General features: G+C 39.1%; 1 protein-coding gene across 1 annotated transcript in view; it reads right to left on the bottom strand.

The window, feature by feature from the left end:
* vps13c (vacuolar protein sorting 13 homolog C) overlaps positions 1 to 18,305 on the bottom strand; it is a 608,306-nt gene extending 590,001 nt beyond the window's left edge. The window contains exon 1 of the mRNA XM_051920790.1: positions 18,074 to 18,305. Coding sequence (XP_051776750.1) covers positions 18,074 to 18,173 — 100 coding nt within the window. The 5' untranslated portion in view covers positions 18,174 to 18,305. The remainder of the gene's footprint in view (positions 1 to 18,073) is intronic.
* Positions 18,306 to 18,603: the final 298 nt, after the last annotated feature.

Below are 18,603 nucleotides of genomic sequence, written 5' to 3' on the forward strand. Positions count from 1 at the left end.
TGGTAGTGAGACCAGCTATGTTATATGGGTTGGAGATAGAGGTACTGACCAAAAAACAGGAGACAGAGCCAGAGGTAGCAGAGTTAAAGATGTTAAGATTTTCATTTGGTGTGACAAGGATGGACAGAATTAGAAATGAGCACATTAGAGGGTCAGCTCAGGTTGGATAGTTGGAAGACAAAGCCAGAGAAGCAAGACTGCACTGGTTTAGACATGTACAGAGGAGAGATCCTGGATATATTGGGAAAAGGATGCTAAAGATAGGGCTGTCAGGTAAGAAGAAGGCCCAAGAGGTTTATGGATGTGGTAAGAGAGGACTTACCGGTGTTTGGTGTAACAGAGCAAGATGCAGAGGACAGGAAGATGTGGAAGACAACCTGTGGCAACCCCTAATGGGAGCAGCTGAAAGAAGACTGTGTGAAGTATTCATGGCATATGAAGATACTAGAACACTACATTTTTCAAAATGTTCATCCATAATATACACACTTTCTACTTTGTGGTAGAGAAAAGCCAAGCAAAATGACACCTTTTATTGGCTAACTAGAATGTCATTTTGCTTGGCTTTTCTCTACATTCATAATGGCTAACACGGTACAACACCCTAGTACTACTTTGTGGTATAAATCACATGTATTACATTTATGAGAATGCAAAATAACAAATGTTTTTGAGTTTATTATCTGCAGCAACCCTGCTGGTATTGTTAATACACAATGGATTTAGAACGTATTCAGACTACTTAACATTCTACATATTTTATTCTGTTGTAGATTTAATTTTTGCCCAATCTAAATTCAGTAACCCACAATTGCAAAGTTAAAAAAAAGCTTGCAACTTAATTAAAAATCAAAATCTGATATCTCTCATTCATATAAGTATTTAGACTCTTAATTCAGTACTTTGTAGAAGCCATTCTGGCAGCAATTAATGCTTCGAGTCTTCTTGGTTAAGACAACTGGACTTGAAGTTTATTCCATTCTTCCTGGAAAATCCTCACAAGCTCTGTTAAGTTGGATGGAAAGAGTTTGTTAACTGTCATTTTTAGAACATTTCACAAATGTTCTATGGTGTTCAGGTATGGACCTTAGCTGGGCCACTCAAAGATAGTCTGAGGTTTGCCCCAAAGCATTTTCTTAGCAGTATGCTTCATGTCATTGTCACGCCGAACAGTGAGCCATTGGCACAGTCTGAGGTAGCATGTACTCTGGAGATGAAATTTTTCAAGCACCTCTCTATCTTTTACTACATCCATCCTTCCCTCAATTCCAACAACTCTCCCTGTCCCTGTCACTGTCACTGTCACCCCCATAAGCAGGATGCTGCCATCAACATGCTTCACAGCAGGCATGGTATTAGGCAGGTTATGAGCAGCAACTGACATTAACCAGACACAGTGCATGTAGTTGTGCCCAAACAGCTCAAACTTTGTCTGATTAGACAAGAGAATATTTTTTCTCATGCTATCAAGGGTCCAAGAGGGCTGTCATATGCCTTTCACTCAAGAGTGACTTCTTTCTAGCCACTACCATAAATGCCTGATTGATGGAGTGCTACTGTCATGGTCATCTTTCTGACTGGTTCTCCCATCACAGCAAAGAACATTTCAACTTTTGTTAGTGTGACTGCTGGGTTCTGGGTCACCTCCCTGAACATGGCCCTACTTGCCCAGTTGCTCAGCTTGGCTGGACAGCCAACTCTAGAAGGAGTCCTGGTGCTTCCAAACTTCTTTGATTTCACAATTATTAAGGCTACTATGTGCCAGAGAACATTCAAATGTTTGGAACGGATTTTATACCCTTGCTCTGATCTATGGCTCATCACATGTTGATCGTTGGGGGCTTCAGAGATTTCCTTGGACTTCATGGCTTGGTTTTTCTCCTGACATGCAGTGTGAATTAAGTGACCTTTTATATATAGTTGTGTGCCTTTCTAAACTATGTCCAATAAATTCAATTTGCCACAAGTGAACTGCAATCAAAGTTTACACACATTAAGGTTAATTAAACTAAACAGGACACAACTAACCACAGTTTGGTGTCCTATAGTAAAGGGTCTGAATACTTCAGGCTTCAGTTTTTCATTTAAAAAAAAAAAAAAAAATCAAACCTTTCTGAAAATATGTTCTCACTTTGTCATTAAGTGTTACTTAGTGTAGACTGATAGACAAAAATGGTAAATTTATCCAAATAAAATTAAATCTACAACAGGCCAAAGCATACAGAAAGTTAAGGGGTCGATTTGCCCACGCCTCTTACAGTAAAACTACTAAACGAGATTTAGGAATGATGAAAAAGGGAGCTAAAGTAGCACATAAACACAATAAAAATAAAAACCTGAAACTTCTGTGGGCTTAACCATACAGGCTATTGAACCCAGGCTATCAGTTCAGGTCACTAATCCACTGACAAGAGGAGCAGAAAACACTCCCAAAACCACCTAACATCTCTCTAACCCCCACTATAACTTGGACACTATCTCCAGAACCAACCATACCTGACTCTGAATGCTATGTTAAGTGAACCAGTGAGTTCAATGAACCTCATCCCAGGGTCACTTTCAGCCAAGGCCCTGAATAAATGACTTACTTTTGCAACACTGACCCCAGACCAGAGGTACCTTTAGTAGCCTGTTGTGTTCCTGCACAAATTAACTTCAGAATGTCACATCTCTAGGACAATCCCCTGTCTGTTTCACCAGTGTGTTGTCCTCGGTTGACTTAGAGGTTTTGGGCATTATCATACCCCTCAAGGACTTTACTCTCTTTCAATAAAGAAACCATGCACTTCTAGCAACTGGTGGATAACCTAAAACTCTGGGGTTTCATGAAAACATTACATGATTTGACCAGGCCATTACTCATTCACTATATCCATGTCTATAACCCTTCTGGGACATGCAGTATACATTTACAGTATATACGTACATACATGTAGACCTCAGTATATGCGTCTCAGGAACTGCAGGTCTGACATTGTGGTCAGCAACACAGGAGCGCCGCAGAGGACTGTACTTTCTCTGGTCCTGTTCGGCCTATATACATCGGACTTCCAATACAACTCGGAGTCCTGCCACGTGCAAAAGTTCGCTGATGACACTGCTATCGTGGGCTGCATCAGAAATGGGCAGGAGAAGGAGTATAGGAACCTCATCAAGGACTTTGTTAAATGGTGCGACTCAAACCACCTACACCTGAACACCAGCAAAACCAAGGAGCTGGTGGTGGATTTTAGGAGGCCCAGGCCCCTCATGGACACCGTGATCGTCAGAGGTGACTGTGTGCAGAGGGTGCAGACCTATAAATACCTGGGAGTGCAGCTGGATGATACATTGGACTGGACTGCCAATACTGATTCTCTGTGCAAGAGAGGACAGAGCCGGCTATACTTCCTTAGAAGACTGGCATCCTTCAACATCTGCAATAAGATGCTGCAGATGTTCTATCAGACGGTTGTGGCGAATGCCCTCTTCTACGCGGTGGTGTGCTGGGGAGGCAGCATTAAGAAGAAGGATGCCTCACGCCTGGAACAAACTGGCGAGGAAAGCAGGCTCTATTGTAGGCATGGAGCTGGACAGTTTGACATTTGTGGCATAGCGACGGGCACTCAGCAGGCTCCTATCAATTATGGAGAATCCACTGCATCCACTAAACAGTGTCATCTCCAGACAGAGGAGCAGCTTCAGCGATAGACTGCCGTCACTGTCCTGCTCCACTGACAGACTGAGGAGATCGTTCCTCCCCCAAACTATGCGACACTTCAATTCCACCCGGGGGGGTAAACGTTAACATTATTCAAAGTTATTGTCTGTTTTTACCTGCATTTTTATTACTCTTTAATTTAATATTGTTTTTTGTATCAGTATGCTGCTGCTGGAGTATGTGAATTTCCCCTTGGGATTAATAAAGTATCTATCTATCTATTTGGGGCATACCACCATCAAGCACTGGCATTCTGATATTTGTCATTACTTCTTAATTCCATCTCCTCCACTGAGTCTTGCTAGGCACCGTACACAATTCCTCTTCACACCAGAATGCCCATCACACCAGTGATGGGTGTGTTCAGCACTGCTGCCTGACAGCTCCTGGAAACTGGGTTTAAGCACTGGCTACTGCAGGGGTGTGGAAATCAAATTTTTTTCTACTTGTCCACGGACAAGTAAACTTAGAAAACCCACTTGTCCGCCAGTTAAATTCACTTGCCCATAAACAAATAACAAAAGTGAAAAATAGTTTATTTTTTCTGATCTCTTTTATTGATAACAAAACTGCCTTCCATTTTAAAACTGAAAAAAGTTCTTTCAGTGAGTAGTATTTTGCCACCTTGCTCTAGAACATTATATAAAAGACTCTCTTATCATTTTAACTCACTAATAAACAATGCCTTCATTATAGCTACACTAGTTCTGTTTCACATATTACAGTTACATAACAGAACACTGCCCCGATTCATTTTTTGCCATGTTCTTCAGCTTTTGTCTTGCAATATCTTCTCCGCCAAGAATCTTTACCATCTCAGACAGCATGGGCTGAATGCTGTTCATTTCTGCTTGAGCTGAACTGCATGGTTCCTGAACTAATGGTCCTGCAGAAGTGGATTGCTGATGACTTTTCAGGTTTTTATGAGTGATGTGCCTGTTGCCAGATGACAGCCAGAATTCCACAGCTGGTAGTGGGTCATACTCTTCTAAAGGTTTGCCATTAACAACAATGCGCATCTGGTTTTGAAGGTTTTCCTGAGTCAGGCGGGTTCTTAGAGAATTCTACTAAATTCATATTGGAGAATAATCTCTCACAAGAAGAAAAAATAATCACGTCTAAGTGAAAATTCTTATAGATATTACATAACATTTGGAAACCGTTAGAATGTTTTCTTCTTTATTTTTAATAAATTGACAGCGAGAAACCAACTTATTTTATATGAAAAATTCTCTAATCAAAAACGATCTATAGACAGCTCATCAAAATTGATGTTGTCACGCAATAAATTTCTTAACTCCTCAATATATCACAACCTACGCGAAATCGCAAATTTCAGGAAAGATTAACTGCCTAACAAGCTTTGTTATGTGGTGAAAACATTTGCATTGTAAGTAAAATGACCGCATTTTTATGTAGAAACAATGAATTTTATCAATCGTCTTCTATAATACGCTACTGTGGCTGTTCGTTTGTCTGTCCAGCATTTTAAATCACCTGTAGCTCGCAAACCGTTTCACCTATTGACTTGAAATTTGGTGCATATATACTACGTGATGTCTACTATCCGCTTTCGGGGTGATGATTTGTATTACTCTTCATTTTTGTTGAATCAACTCTCGGCACCGCACAGCAGGCTGCAAGTGTATATGTGCCGTTCTCATTTCCCACCACCTTCACTAATCATTCTTGTGGCAGATTGAAGACTTAAGTGCCAGCTTAAGTGAAAAATTAAAGAAAACGTACTAAGTAATTGCAACACAAAAACTAACTTAATCAGTTTTAACGCGAAAAGATGCCAACAAAAGAAGAGAAGCAGTGAGCCACTAGGGTGGAGTAAAGAAGAGCTGCTCAGGAAGCAGCAAGCGCATCAACCTCAGAGCAAACGAATGCTAAACGTACAGAGAAAGAGGATGAAAACTATGAATGCTCAAGTCAAGTGTATTCACTGCACGTTATCGTGCAGCACGCCGTTACTGGTAATATATAAAAGTTATTGATTATAATGAAAAATCATCAGATTACATCATAATGTTGGCATGAAAAAAATGACCGCATCTCCAAGCGTGTAAATAGTAGGGTAAAATACTTATGTAAGCCCATAAGAGTGCTTCCCCTTTGAAAAATCAGCCATTATTTTGTAAACAATATTGCACACCAATTTCAGACATGAAGAACATGCTTAACTAGACAGTCTCGGCACGAAGTACATACCCAAATGTTTAAAATTTGAAAGTAGTGGTAAAGATGTGCCCTGCACAGCACATATAATTATTTTTTCTCTTGTGTCTTGCACTTGTCCGCGGACAACTGAAACCAGAAAAACACGCTTGTCCAACGGTCAATTTACCCGTGTCGGACGAGTCGGGCGTTGGATTTCCACACCCCTGTACTGTCTTAATGGTGTTTGAATATTCTCAACTGCTCTGGGAGTTTTTGTTTTTTCCAAGTTACTCTGGTTTTCCTCACACATCCCAGAACCACATCTGTTAACCTCACTAGTGACACTAAAATGGCCTTATTCTGTAAGGTGGGACACTGAATTTGTGTGCTTGGTATTATGTCTGTATATAGCTCATCATGCTGCTGAAATAGGTTTCAACTCCCTGTAGGCCTGGAGATCAGTTAAGGAGGTCCTAAAGTTATACTTGCTTTGAAAAGGACAGGAATTATTGTTGTAGACTGTCTTAATGATTACTAACTGTTGGTACTTGCTCCCACTGCAATGAAATGATTTGAGAAACTATTCCGAAGATACATAATACATCAGTGTTTCTTTCACCACTGAAATTGGTGGGCATACTGCCCAATAAACTCAATCACCAGTGGAGTAATCCATTGGCCAACCTCCACCTCTGGCAGGTTAAAGTCACAGCAGTATACAATCTAGAAGTGAACTGAATTAATTTATGAAATCTTTGTGAATTTTCAGAAGGGGCACAGACTACATACCTAAACGACTATCCCTTGTGCTACATGCATGGTACAAAATACAACTTAGAACTAGTGTTGAAAATAGGAAACTATCTTAAAACTATGCACATACTGTGAATCACTTAAGTTGACAGCTCTAGCAACTTAGGAGTGATAAAATTTGACCGCATGCAATCTTTAAATGTGACAAAGCTTCCATCAAAAACTCATTTCAAGTTGTGTAACACTAGAATTACCAAAGCCTACGAAAAAAACTCGTAAATCCTGGATCAAATCCCTTCACACCTCTCCGTCAGCGTTTTTTGTCTTGTAAATGTGTCGATAAGCACAAGCAGCAAGAAGCCTGCTATACCACCCCCCCCCCCACCGCCACAGAAAAGTCAAGAAGTTATCCCAGCTCAAGCCTTGATTATCTTGGAGTGAAGTGCTGGAGTTTTAGAGGGGAAATAATAGATTGTTATTTGGAACACATGCATTTCATGTGCATCTCGTGTCTACAACAATCTATGTAAACACATCATTAAATCAGAAACATTTTTCATGTTTAGTAATATATGACAAAATGTCGACATGAACTGTATAATGTGTGAAGGCTGTGTAAGGCAATAACATGATCCCCCTCACTCCCGAAACAAATGCATCTGTCATTTCTCACTCATTTTCAATAATTTAACACATAACATGAAGTATTAGGAGATATTATAACTAGTTAGGAAAATGAGATTCAATTAAATGTATACGCCATTTTTTTTGCAGAATCCCTTTTGTGAATGTGATTTAGATTTAAATTCATTTGTCTTTTTGGTTTTTATGATTGTATTGCAATTCAATTAAAAACTTGAATGTATTCCTTTTTATTGTAAAAAGAGGTTCTTCACATTAATTGTTTACTGCTACTATTATTTAGTTATTTATCATTGATACCTCTGCAATAGAGAAGCCCCTGTCAGCAACAAATGCAACACACCAAGAATTTTCTAGATGACAATACCACATGTAATATACCAGATAGCTCAAATCACTCCTTGTGGTCACAAAAGGTCCATAGAAAATAGGTATTTTGCACATTTCTGATACATATGAATAATAAAAACTAGCACACCAGAGTACTGTTTACAGACTATAGCTCACTATTAAAGCTTGTTACTCAATCAAGACTGATCACAAAAGTGAAGAGTCAGTTTACAGGAAAGCAGCTTGCTTGCTTTTTACGGGTGTGTGTATATGTGTGTATAAATTGTCATTTGATGCCAATAGGCATAGTACCACTCTAGTGTAAAGAGTGACAATTAGTAATGCCAGGACTGGAAGGAACATTGGAGTTGTCAGTAACTATATTCAGGATGAACCCATATCTTTCACTATTTAATGAAAGTTATATCAATTTTTATTGATAAAATGCAGTTATATTTAAAATGTACATTTAAACCTAAAACAGCATATTATTTTAACAAACTGCACAAAGTGCTATTAAGCTATTAGGTAACTTGTTTTTCAAGGTATTATGTGTAAATCCCCCCCCTTATGTTTAAAGTATCATCACAAATAACCACTAGATCTAAATAATGGTGGCTCAGGCACTTTAAAAATACTGAAAACCAGTTTCTTTTGACAAATATGTATATCATAGTAAGAAATAGTTATCAAATTCTGAATTTATGTTTTCCTATTGCTTTAACAGTTGCTAAAATAAACCACAAATTATCATACATTTTACATAACAAACAAGATTACAAAGTATCCAACTAACATAGTCATGAGTTCAAATTTTGCTGAATGTTTGCTCACAGACTAAAAATAAACCCAACCGAAAATGCTGTTTGCTTTCATTTTCAATGATTATGCTGTATTTTGCATGAGTTAAAAAAAAATCTTATTCATTTCCATAAATTCTTGTTTCTTTGATAGCCACCAACTCACTCCAGACAAAATCAAACATTTTTGATTGTATTTAGTCGAAAGTGCAGGCTCTTTGTGCATGGGATCTGACAACCCTTGAACACTCATCTGAACTACATTGCACAAAATGTAGGAATAAATAACCACGCTGTTGCTGTTTCAAGCTGAATAAAGCTGGTGTTGCTAAAGTACTGAGACTCAACTTCGTGTATTGGGGTGCAAGGCAGGGACTCGCATGTCACGTCACAGCACACACACACACACACACACACACACACACACACACACTGCTGTAGTAAACAGTATACGCTCGTACGGATATTGACTATATGAGTGAGGCACGCCAACTCAGACGGAGAATAGGAGACGATTGCTCACAATCCCACAGCGAGAGAGAGAGAGAAGAACCATCAGCTCAGTTGTGATCACATGACGCTCAGCAGACAAAGCGTATACATACTACTCGTATTGCAAGACCTCGCTCGTTTATCAAGTCAAAATTTATTAAAAATTTTAGCTCATCTTGCAAAACACTCGCAAACCAAGTTACTCGCAAACCGAGGTTCCACTGTATGTATATGTATGTGTGTGTGTGTATATTTATTTTAACCTTTGATGCTAATGTAAAGTTAACATTTTTTAGCAATTTATAATTCTGAATAAATAAATAAGTAAAATTTACATAATTCACATAAGACCCCCATCGTACTATAATACTTGTCCAGCAAAGTTGCACAAAATTTACATAATCTCAGAGAGATGGGAGCAGTCACATCAAGCACCCTTCCTCGGCAATTGTGTAGACTGACATCCCCAGATACTCCCTCAGACTGGCCTGCAACTCACAGCAACCAAATTCAACTTATTTGATTTTGTCTTAAGTCATAAGGAAATGCCTATATGTGCGCAAGAATATGGAAGTAATGTGAATAAATGGAATGCCAACAAAAGAAGGCACTCAGGTGTTTCAGACTGCAAAAGGAATGGAGGATTATGTGCCTGATATCTCATGTTTTTTCTGAATCACAGCAGAATTGAAAATGGAAAATAAAAGGTCTGAGATTGCAGCTGAACTTGCCATGGCTGAAAAGCTTTCCACAGACAGCATGTTATTGGTTGTCAGAATGCAGGAAGCTTGCAGTACTTTAGAAATATGAAAGTGTGTGGAAATGTCTGCACAGAGTCGTCATGTAATCTGTCGTCCTCATGATTTCCAGGTCGTTAAGTTCAACATACCCTGTCTAAAAATCATAAAGTGCCATCATTTTTACAAGCATAGGCTATAAAACCAACACACCTCAAAAGATATTATGTGCAGTCAGTTTTCTTGTATTCGTATTCTGGAATCAAACTGGATATAAGCCAGAATATATGACTTTATTTAAAATTCAAATCTACATCCTAAAACTGAAAAAAACTGCTTAAGACACTCCATGCATGTCTGGGACTGCAGATAAGAAATAAAAAGACTTGTCAGTGTGGTTTACTTTACTGTTTTTCTGTTTACCAGACCTCCTAAAAACATTTTTGGTTTAGTGTCTTGGGGTTAGCATCGTGACTTATTGACTTGGACTAGCTTTTTGACTCATGCTTCATCTCTTCAACCCCTAATTTTTTCTTCCATAAAATAATCTGCCTTTATATTCAGGTTGTAAAACATAATCAGCCTATTGGTATTCCATGTTATCACATTCTTTTTCTCAGGAATGTAAGAAAATTCGAAGTAATAAGTCTTAAAAGTGTTTTGTCATGAAATCACACCAGACATTTACACTGTGGTAACTGCCCTTGACATCTGGATTATAAAAAAAAAAAGGTGATTTTCTACACTGTGGTGTGCTGGGCTGGTAGCATCACTTTAATATCAAGGCAAGCTCAGTTATAAGCCACATTCTGGAGGTCATAGCAAAGGAGAAAATTCAAACAAAACTGAGAGCCATTATAAAGAATGGTACACATCGTCTCTGTTACACACTAACAAGAGTACTTTCAGCCAACGAATTATTCAGCAGAAGTGGGTCAAGAAATGCTACTGGGGCTCCTTTATGCCAACAGCGAGACATCTACATAATGCCTCACTGGAATTGTGACAGACAAGTCTTATTTTTCTTTCTTTTGAATTTTCTTACTTTATAGTTATTCAAGTGTGTGTTCAGACCGAAGTGTTTATGTACATTTATTTATTTACCTACCTATTTATGTATTTATTTAAAGAACTTCTGTAAAATGACAAACATCCCCGTGGGGACAAATTAAGTTTTATCTATGTAAAAGCCCTTAGAAAACCAGCTCCTTTTTACACTGAGCAAAAGAAGAACTAAATTCAAGTGCACAGTAACGGCCTATAAGCAGAATATTTCCTGGTGACAACAGTTGAGCTCCTTTCTCTCATTCAGTTCTCACCTTCACAACACAAATCAGTGCATAAGGATAATGTGTCAGGCACAACAATGAAAAGTGATCGGTAAAATGACTAAATAATAATAAAACTGGTAATACATTTAAAGTCATGGCATGCGGTCATAAAATTATGGCAGGGCTTGAATTTCAGTATCGGATGCATCCCACATAGTTTAATTTAATAAAGCAGGAAAATTCCACTGCACTTTCAAAGGCTTTTATCATTGTCACTTTAATTCCATTATAGAACCAGTGGAGAAATAAAAAATACATGAATTCTGCTTTCATTTTTTGACAGCATGATGACCAAATCAATTGTCAGTTGAGTAAGTGGAAAAACTGATAAGGAATGGAGGCTTTGAATTTATTTTCAAATTGTTATGAACAAGATTACAGTTGTCTGTTCAAATATCTGTCCCAACTGCACTGATATGCTATGCACTGCTGCTATGATAAGCAAGGCACATTTTAATTTTTTTTTTTTTTTTTTTTTTTTTTTAAAAGGGGTCATTCCTATTTTATTCAACAAATTATCTAATCTCACTCTCTTTAAATCTTTTTATTTCATAAAAACAACCTAAAGTGTAAATATGGTACATTGTTGGATGGTACAGTGCATCCGGAAAGTATTCACAGCGCATCACTTTTTCCACATTTCGTTATGTTACAGCCTTATTCCAAACTGGATTAAATTCATTTTTTTCCTCAGAATTCTACACACAACACCCCATAATGACAATGTGAAAAAAGTTTAAGATTTTTGCAAATTTATTAAAAATAAAAAAATTGAGAAAGCATATGTACATAAGTATTCACAGCCTTTGCCATGAAGCTCAAAATTGAGCTCAGGTGCATCCTGTTTCTCCTGATCATCCTTGAGATGTTTCTGCAGCTTAACTAGAGTCCACCTGTGGTAAATTAATTTGATTGGACATGATTTGGAAAGGCACACACCTGTCTATATAAGGTCCCACAGTTGACAGTTCATGTCAGAGCACAAACCAAGCATGAAGTCAAAGGAATTGTCTGTAGACCACTGAGACAAGATTGTCTCAAGGCACAGATCTGGGAAAGGTTACAGAAAAATTTCTGCTGCTTTGAAGGTCCCAATGAGCACAGTGGCCTCCATCATCCGTAAGTGGAAGAAGTTTGAAACCACCAAGACTCTTCCTAGAGCTGGCCAGCCATCTAAACTGATCGATCGGGGGAGAACGGCCTTAGTCAGGGAGGTGACCAAGAACCCAATGGTCACTCTGTCAGAGCTCCAGAGGTCCTCTGTGGAGAGAGGAGAACCTTCCAGAAGGACAACCATCTCTGCAGCACCAATCAAGCCTGTATGGTAGAGTGGCCAGACGGAAGCCACTCCTTAGTAAAAGGCACATGGCAGCCCGCCTGGAGTTTGCCAAAAGGCACCTGAAGGACTCTCAGACCATGAGAAAGAAAATTCTCTGGTCTGATGAGACAAAGATTGAACTCTTTGGTGTGAATGCCAGGCATCACGTTTGGAGGAAACCAGGCACCGCTCATCACCAGGCCAATACCATCCCTACAGTGAAGCATGGTGGTGGCAGCATCATGCTGTGGGGATGTTTTTAAGCGGCAGGAACTGGGAGACTAGTCAGGATAAAGGGAAAGATGACTGCAGCAATGTACAGAGACATCTTGGATGAAAACCTGCTCCAGAGTACTCATGACCTCAGACTGGGGCGACGGTTCATCTTTCAGCAGGACAGCGACCCTAAGCACACAGCCAAGATATCAAAGGAGTGGCTTCAGGACAACTCAGTGAATGTCCTTGAGTGGCCCAGCCAGAGCCCAGGCTTGAATCCAATTGAACATCTCTGGAGAGATCTTAAAATGGCTGTGCACCGACGCTTCCCATCCAACCTGATGGAGCTTGATAGGTGCTGCAAAGAGGAATTGGCAAAACTGGCCAAGAATAGGTGTGCCAAGCTTGTGGCATCATATTCAAAAAGACTTGAGGCTGTAATTGCTGCCAAAGGTGCATCGACAAAGTATTGAGCAAAGGCTGTGAATACTTATGTACATGTGATTTCTCAGTTTTTTTATTTTTAATAAATTTGCAAAAACCTCAAACTTTTTTCACGTTGTCATTATGGGGTGTTGTGTGTAGAATTCTGAGAAAAAAAAATGAATTTAATCCATTTTGGAATAAGGTTGTAACATAACTAAATGTGGAAAAAGTGATGCGCTGTGAATACTTTCCGGATGCACTGTATGTTGTAAGGTATCTTAACCTGTCACATTACACCATTTTGTGTCACAGGAGTATGCCAGATTTGCCGAACACAGCTACTGATCTTGTCACTGAACCATGTCAATTTACACGTCTGAAAAATCAAGCCCATGTCAGATTTACCGACAAAGCACTAATCTTCCAGCACAGTCATCCTTGCCCCTTATTCTGACAGCCAATAGGATGCTGCCGGACAACGCCAGTACTCTATGAAGGGATAACAGCTTCAATCTCTGCCTTCAGTTTCTTTTTTCTATTCTGTTATGGTATGTAAAATACGTAAGATCAGACAGACAAGCTTCTCTCTTGTTTGTGAGGTCCACATCCCCCGTGCAGCCATACCAAGATGACACTGTGCAAAGGGTTAACAGCTGTGGTGCTTTCAAACACAGCCTTGTGGAAGAAAGTAAGTTTAGAGATACATTAAACAAAAATATCTTTGTCTATATTAAACCTTCTTTAAGACATGAAGCAGGCAGCAGAAAACTTATTTTATGCGTCTTTAATTACCTCTTCATGAGGAGGGAGCATTTATCATGACAGTCTGTTATAGAATGGTCAAAAATACAAGGACAAATGTCAATTTTATAAAGAGCTGAATTTACACAACAGTGCTGATTAATGATGGTGGACGTTAATGACCTCTTAGGCACAGCCATCTGTACTGCGTCTGTCTGTGGAGAGAGTGTCGACCTTGTCGAGATATTTACTTACCTCAGCAGTGACAATCACGTCTTTGGTGACCTTAACATGATGTCAGCAAACGGACTGGGAGAGCATGGGGGTCATGAGGTCGCTGAAAAGGGCAGTGTGGTGCTCCTGATATCATTCCAAAAGGACGAAGGTCCAAGTCTTTAGAGTCCTGGTGCTTCCGGTCTTGCTATATGGTTGTGAGACATGGACGCTATCCAGTGACCTGAGACAAAGACTGGACTCATTCAGTAATGTGTCTCTTCGAAGAATCCTTGGGTACCGCTGGTTTGACTTTGCGTCGATTGTGCAGTTGCTCATGGAGTCCTGAATGAGACACACTACCTACATTGTGAGGGAGCATCAGTTACGGAACTACGGCCATGTGGCACAGTTCCCCGGTGGTGATCCGGCTCGCAGGATCCTAATTGTTGAGAACACAAGTGGCTGGACCAGGCCAAGGGGACACCCACGTAACACCTGGCTGCGGCAGACAGAGGGTCATTTCCAGAGGGTGGGACTGGACCCCATGTCTACCTTGGGGGCTGCCAAACAGGATCCCAAGCTGTTTTGTTGTGTGGTGGGTGTGACAACGCACTGTACCAGTGCATGCTCCCCGACCTGACTTGTCCAGTGCTGATTAATGCATACATTTACTCTGAGTGGTTCACTGACTTACGCACAAATAACTTATCTGAAAAAAAGTCTATTCTACTACACTCTTGTTCTTCTCATACAGTATATTCTAGGTTCAACTATTACCCATGACATCTCTGTATGTGACAATTGTCCAGTCTTGTTGTTTGCAGGTCATCTGCTGATCCCTTAATCATTTTCTAGTACATTTTGTGTATTACATCAACCATTCTCCTTGTACATTCTTGTTCTTTATTTATTTTACCATTTTAGTAGTGGTATTTCTACAACAAAGGCTTACATACTTCAATGTCACTACAACCAAATTACTTAACTGTTAGCTCTAAATTATTCTCTCACAGTCTTGACCTATTATCTTTTTGTCACTCTGTTTTAGTACATAAAACACAACACATCAGACAACCTTTGAGAGGTTTCTATTTGCTAAGTTCAAAACACGCAAGTCCCTTGTTCCTCATGGCTACATTATATGCATTGCACTTCAGGCTGAATGATCACTGACTTTCAGCTCTCACAAACAAAGATTATGCCTCTCTGACTAACTAGAAAATGAAACCAGTTTGATTTTATCACAGACTAGTTGGTTTTGGTCACTGGGTATGTCACATTAGACGATTATTTTCACAGATGCATGCTGACGACTGACTTCATGTGTCTAAGATAACGTAATTGAAGTTTATAACTGAAAGTTGCTGGAAAAGTCACTTAACGTGACATTTCCTTTAGTGACTGCATGTAGATGGACTTGACATTTCTAGTCATGCTGCACTAGTAAGCTCCAACAGGTATGTGCATGCTTTGATAGGCCCAAGCTTGTCTCTGCAAGCTAGACCTGTGTCTGCTGGCTCAGTTGCTTGCTTGAACTCCAACAGAGTTTATACTGTGCCAGTGTTACACTGCTGCTGCTTAACAGTTATTGTGTTATTATTGCAACTGTCCTGCTTTAGTGTTCAAGTTAATTTGAAAAAAAAATAATATTTAAAATCACAGTTGTAGAAGCTGTGGAACTGAAATCCATCCATCCATCCATTATCCAACCTGCTATATCCTAACTACAGGGTCACGGGGGTCTGCTGGATCCAATCCCAGCCAACACAGGGCACAAAGCAGAAAACAAACCCCGGGGAGGGCGCCAGCCCACCGCAGAGAACTGAAATACAATTTCTTAATTCTGAACCTGTTGATGTCAGATGTGTATCTTTCATTGAAAAACTCAATAAGGAATGTTCCATTGGGATTTTCATGAAAGAGATTTATAATAGTTTAAGTTACTGGAGACAGTCAGCTATAGGTAATATGGTATATCAGAGTATACTAAGGAAGCAAAAACTTTAATTTGCTTGAGAACAGGATGTAAAGTCATTCAAACGGTTTTTACTTCTGACTGGAAAAATACCTTTATATTTCCCCACCTCTATGGGACTTCATCCTGTGATCACAAAAACCTTTTATATAATAAATGTATATCTGGCAGCAAGGTATGCTACCATAAACCTGATTCCTGAGAACCCTTGTGTTCCAACTGCTTGAACAGATCCTTGGAAGAATTAGTTGAAAAAGCTCAGGATGAAAATTAAAATGATGACATCTAAGCCCGAGTGTGCATTGACCCGAGTCTGTAAACAAAGCATGTATGGCTCTTGATGTTTACCCTGTAAAGGTGGCTAAATTATCAACTTATGACAAATTATCTGCTCTCAAAAGAGAAAACTACCAAAACTTGGTAAAAGTCACTTGTAAATTGAGTTTGACATCGCGATTCCTGGCACCAATTAAGACTTTTCCTGTACTTCACATTACAATGGGTTAAGTGAATAGTATGAGAAACTGATAGAAAGCTACAAGAACAGAGTGAAATTTGGAGAACCAGTTCAGGAAAACATCATTTTAACATTGCCTGCTTACACTTGGAGTTGTGAAAATATTGAGCATAAATAAACTAGAGTTTTAATATAACAAAAAGCAAGGAATGTTACCAAAGTTGAAACAAAGTCTCCTAAAAATATTCTTGATAAAACACAAGGTACAATGTAAAAGGCATATCAGTGAGGAGGAGGACTGCAAAAGAAATCTTACAGTCAAAAAACACAAAATTTTTATTATGATCTGAAAGATCCCTAACAAACCTTTGAAGAAAAATGTACACAAATGAGTGCAGGATTTTTTAAAATTCATAGAGCTTTAACTGAAGTTTTGTGGCCTGGCTGGAGCATATGAGAGATATGCTATGTTCTTGTCTCCCTCATCAAAATGTTAAGCTCATGTTATCTACAACCAATACTCAAGTATGGCCAGGGCCTTGCTAGGGCATACTAAAGTCATTTTATATCCAGTACAACAATGTGTATGATTTTTAAGCTACTTTTTTAAGATTATTAGCTCACACTCTTTCCCCAAAACCCATCCAACAATGCAACATACATTTTAGGTTGTTATGAAACAAGAGGGCTACAAGTGCCTTAGACTAGTATGTCTTACTGTGAATTTTTTCAAAGGTTCACTGCCTTGTACCTTAGATTTTTTCTTTTAAATATAATATACCAGGGCATGCATATGCATTTCCGCATACAATGCTGATTTTGCTCCAAGCCTTACATTGTTTTTAATAACCAAAAGCTGAAAAAACGTCTTGAATGAGGTGAATTTTGTCCTTGAAAAAAGAAACTTGGACATAAGCAAAAGTTAAATATTAGTCGTTAGGAAGCTTCATAGTAAAATCATTATAGTATTTTTCATGCTGTACTTGAAGAAAAGTGGCTACATATTTAGAAAAACGTTTTTTAAAATAAGCAAATTATTTCTGAGCTGTGGTAGGTTTGGGTAATTCATTTGCTAAAGGTTATTAACATTAAAAAAGGTGATGAATTTACTGAATTAACATGGAACGACCTTTTAAAATCAAAGCACAATTAGCAATAATCCTACCTTTCCATTATACATCATACAAATTAAATGTATTAACTAATACTTTTGAAGGCAAAAAAATACTGGAGATGAAAACATGCAGCTCCGCTCTGAACATAAAACGCCCTGGTACGTCTCATAATTTTGCGTCGAACACACGTGACGCCTTCAGATTACTTCAGGTTCTAGTCTTTTCAAAGCGTACTTGTTTTAAATTATGTGTTACTAGACAAACCAAAGTGCAACCATTCAAACTCCACAGATCTACAAAGCAGCATCCCTCACAACAACAATTACACCAAACGTAATATACTATATAAAACTGTCACAATTTTAATTAAAACCTGAAATTAACTGCAAACGATCTGTAACTATGTAGCACATACGATGCACACACTCTGCATGAAACATCTGCGGGTGCACCTTCTTCCTGTTGTTACGCGGTCAGATTACGATTTGACATACAGACACCATATTTCAAAACCTGTACGCTTCAACCTGATACGGATTATGTGTCAAGCTCCAAAGAACAACTGGATGCGGCTTAGCCCTTGCATATTAGTCAAGGATGTTATTATCTTATAACGCCACCGGTGAAAAAAAACAAACAAAATCCCACGCATTCTGCTTACCTCCCCAAATGCCAAGCTTTAACTGGGACTTGTCCAGGTTTTCCACATAGTCACCTATAAACCTGTTTAAAAGGTCGACAACTAAAGATTCGAACACCATGCTAGCTTCTCGGCGTCCCAAAGCAGCAGCCCAGCTGTCCCGTGATCCTTGATACAATTAAAAACGAAACTTATCGACGACGCACGAAGTGAAAGCGAGCCACTCCGCGGTCGACTGGCAATGGCTGAGTGAATCAGCGCTTTGGAGGTGCGCAGACAAACGCCTCGAAGTACAGCGCATTGACTAATACAACGCCGTACCTTTTCTAACCGAGAGATGTCATGCAAAATACATGATATATACGTAATACGTAAAAACTGAACACGATTTTCACTACAGGGTATTAACGTTACGATCAGATTTAGAGAGATAAACCTTATGAGGGGCCCAGCAGGCCATAAATCATACATCTATTGGTTTACATGCGTCTGCAATACATTGGTGAATATCGGCGAAAGTATTCTAAAAATACACCTGTCGTAATATTGGC

The sequence above is a fragment of the Erpetoichthys calabaricus genome, chromosome 17 (assembly GCF_900747795.2).
Source record: "Erpetoichthys calabaricus chromosome 17, fErpCal1.3, whole genome shotgun sequence".
Classification (NCBI taxonomy): domain Eukaryota; kingdom Metazoa; phylum Chordata; class Cladistia; order Polypteriformes; family Polypteridae; genus Erpetoichthys; species Erpetoichthys calabaricus.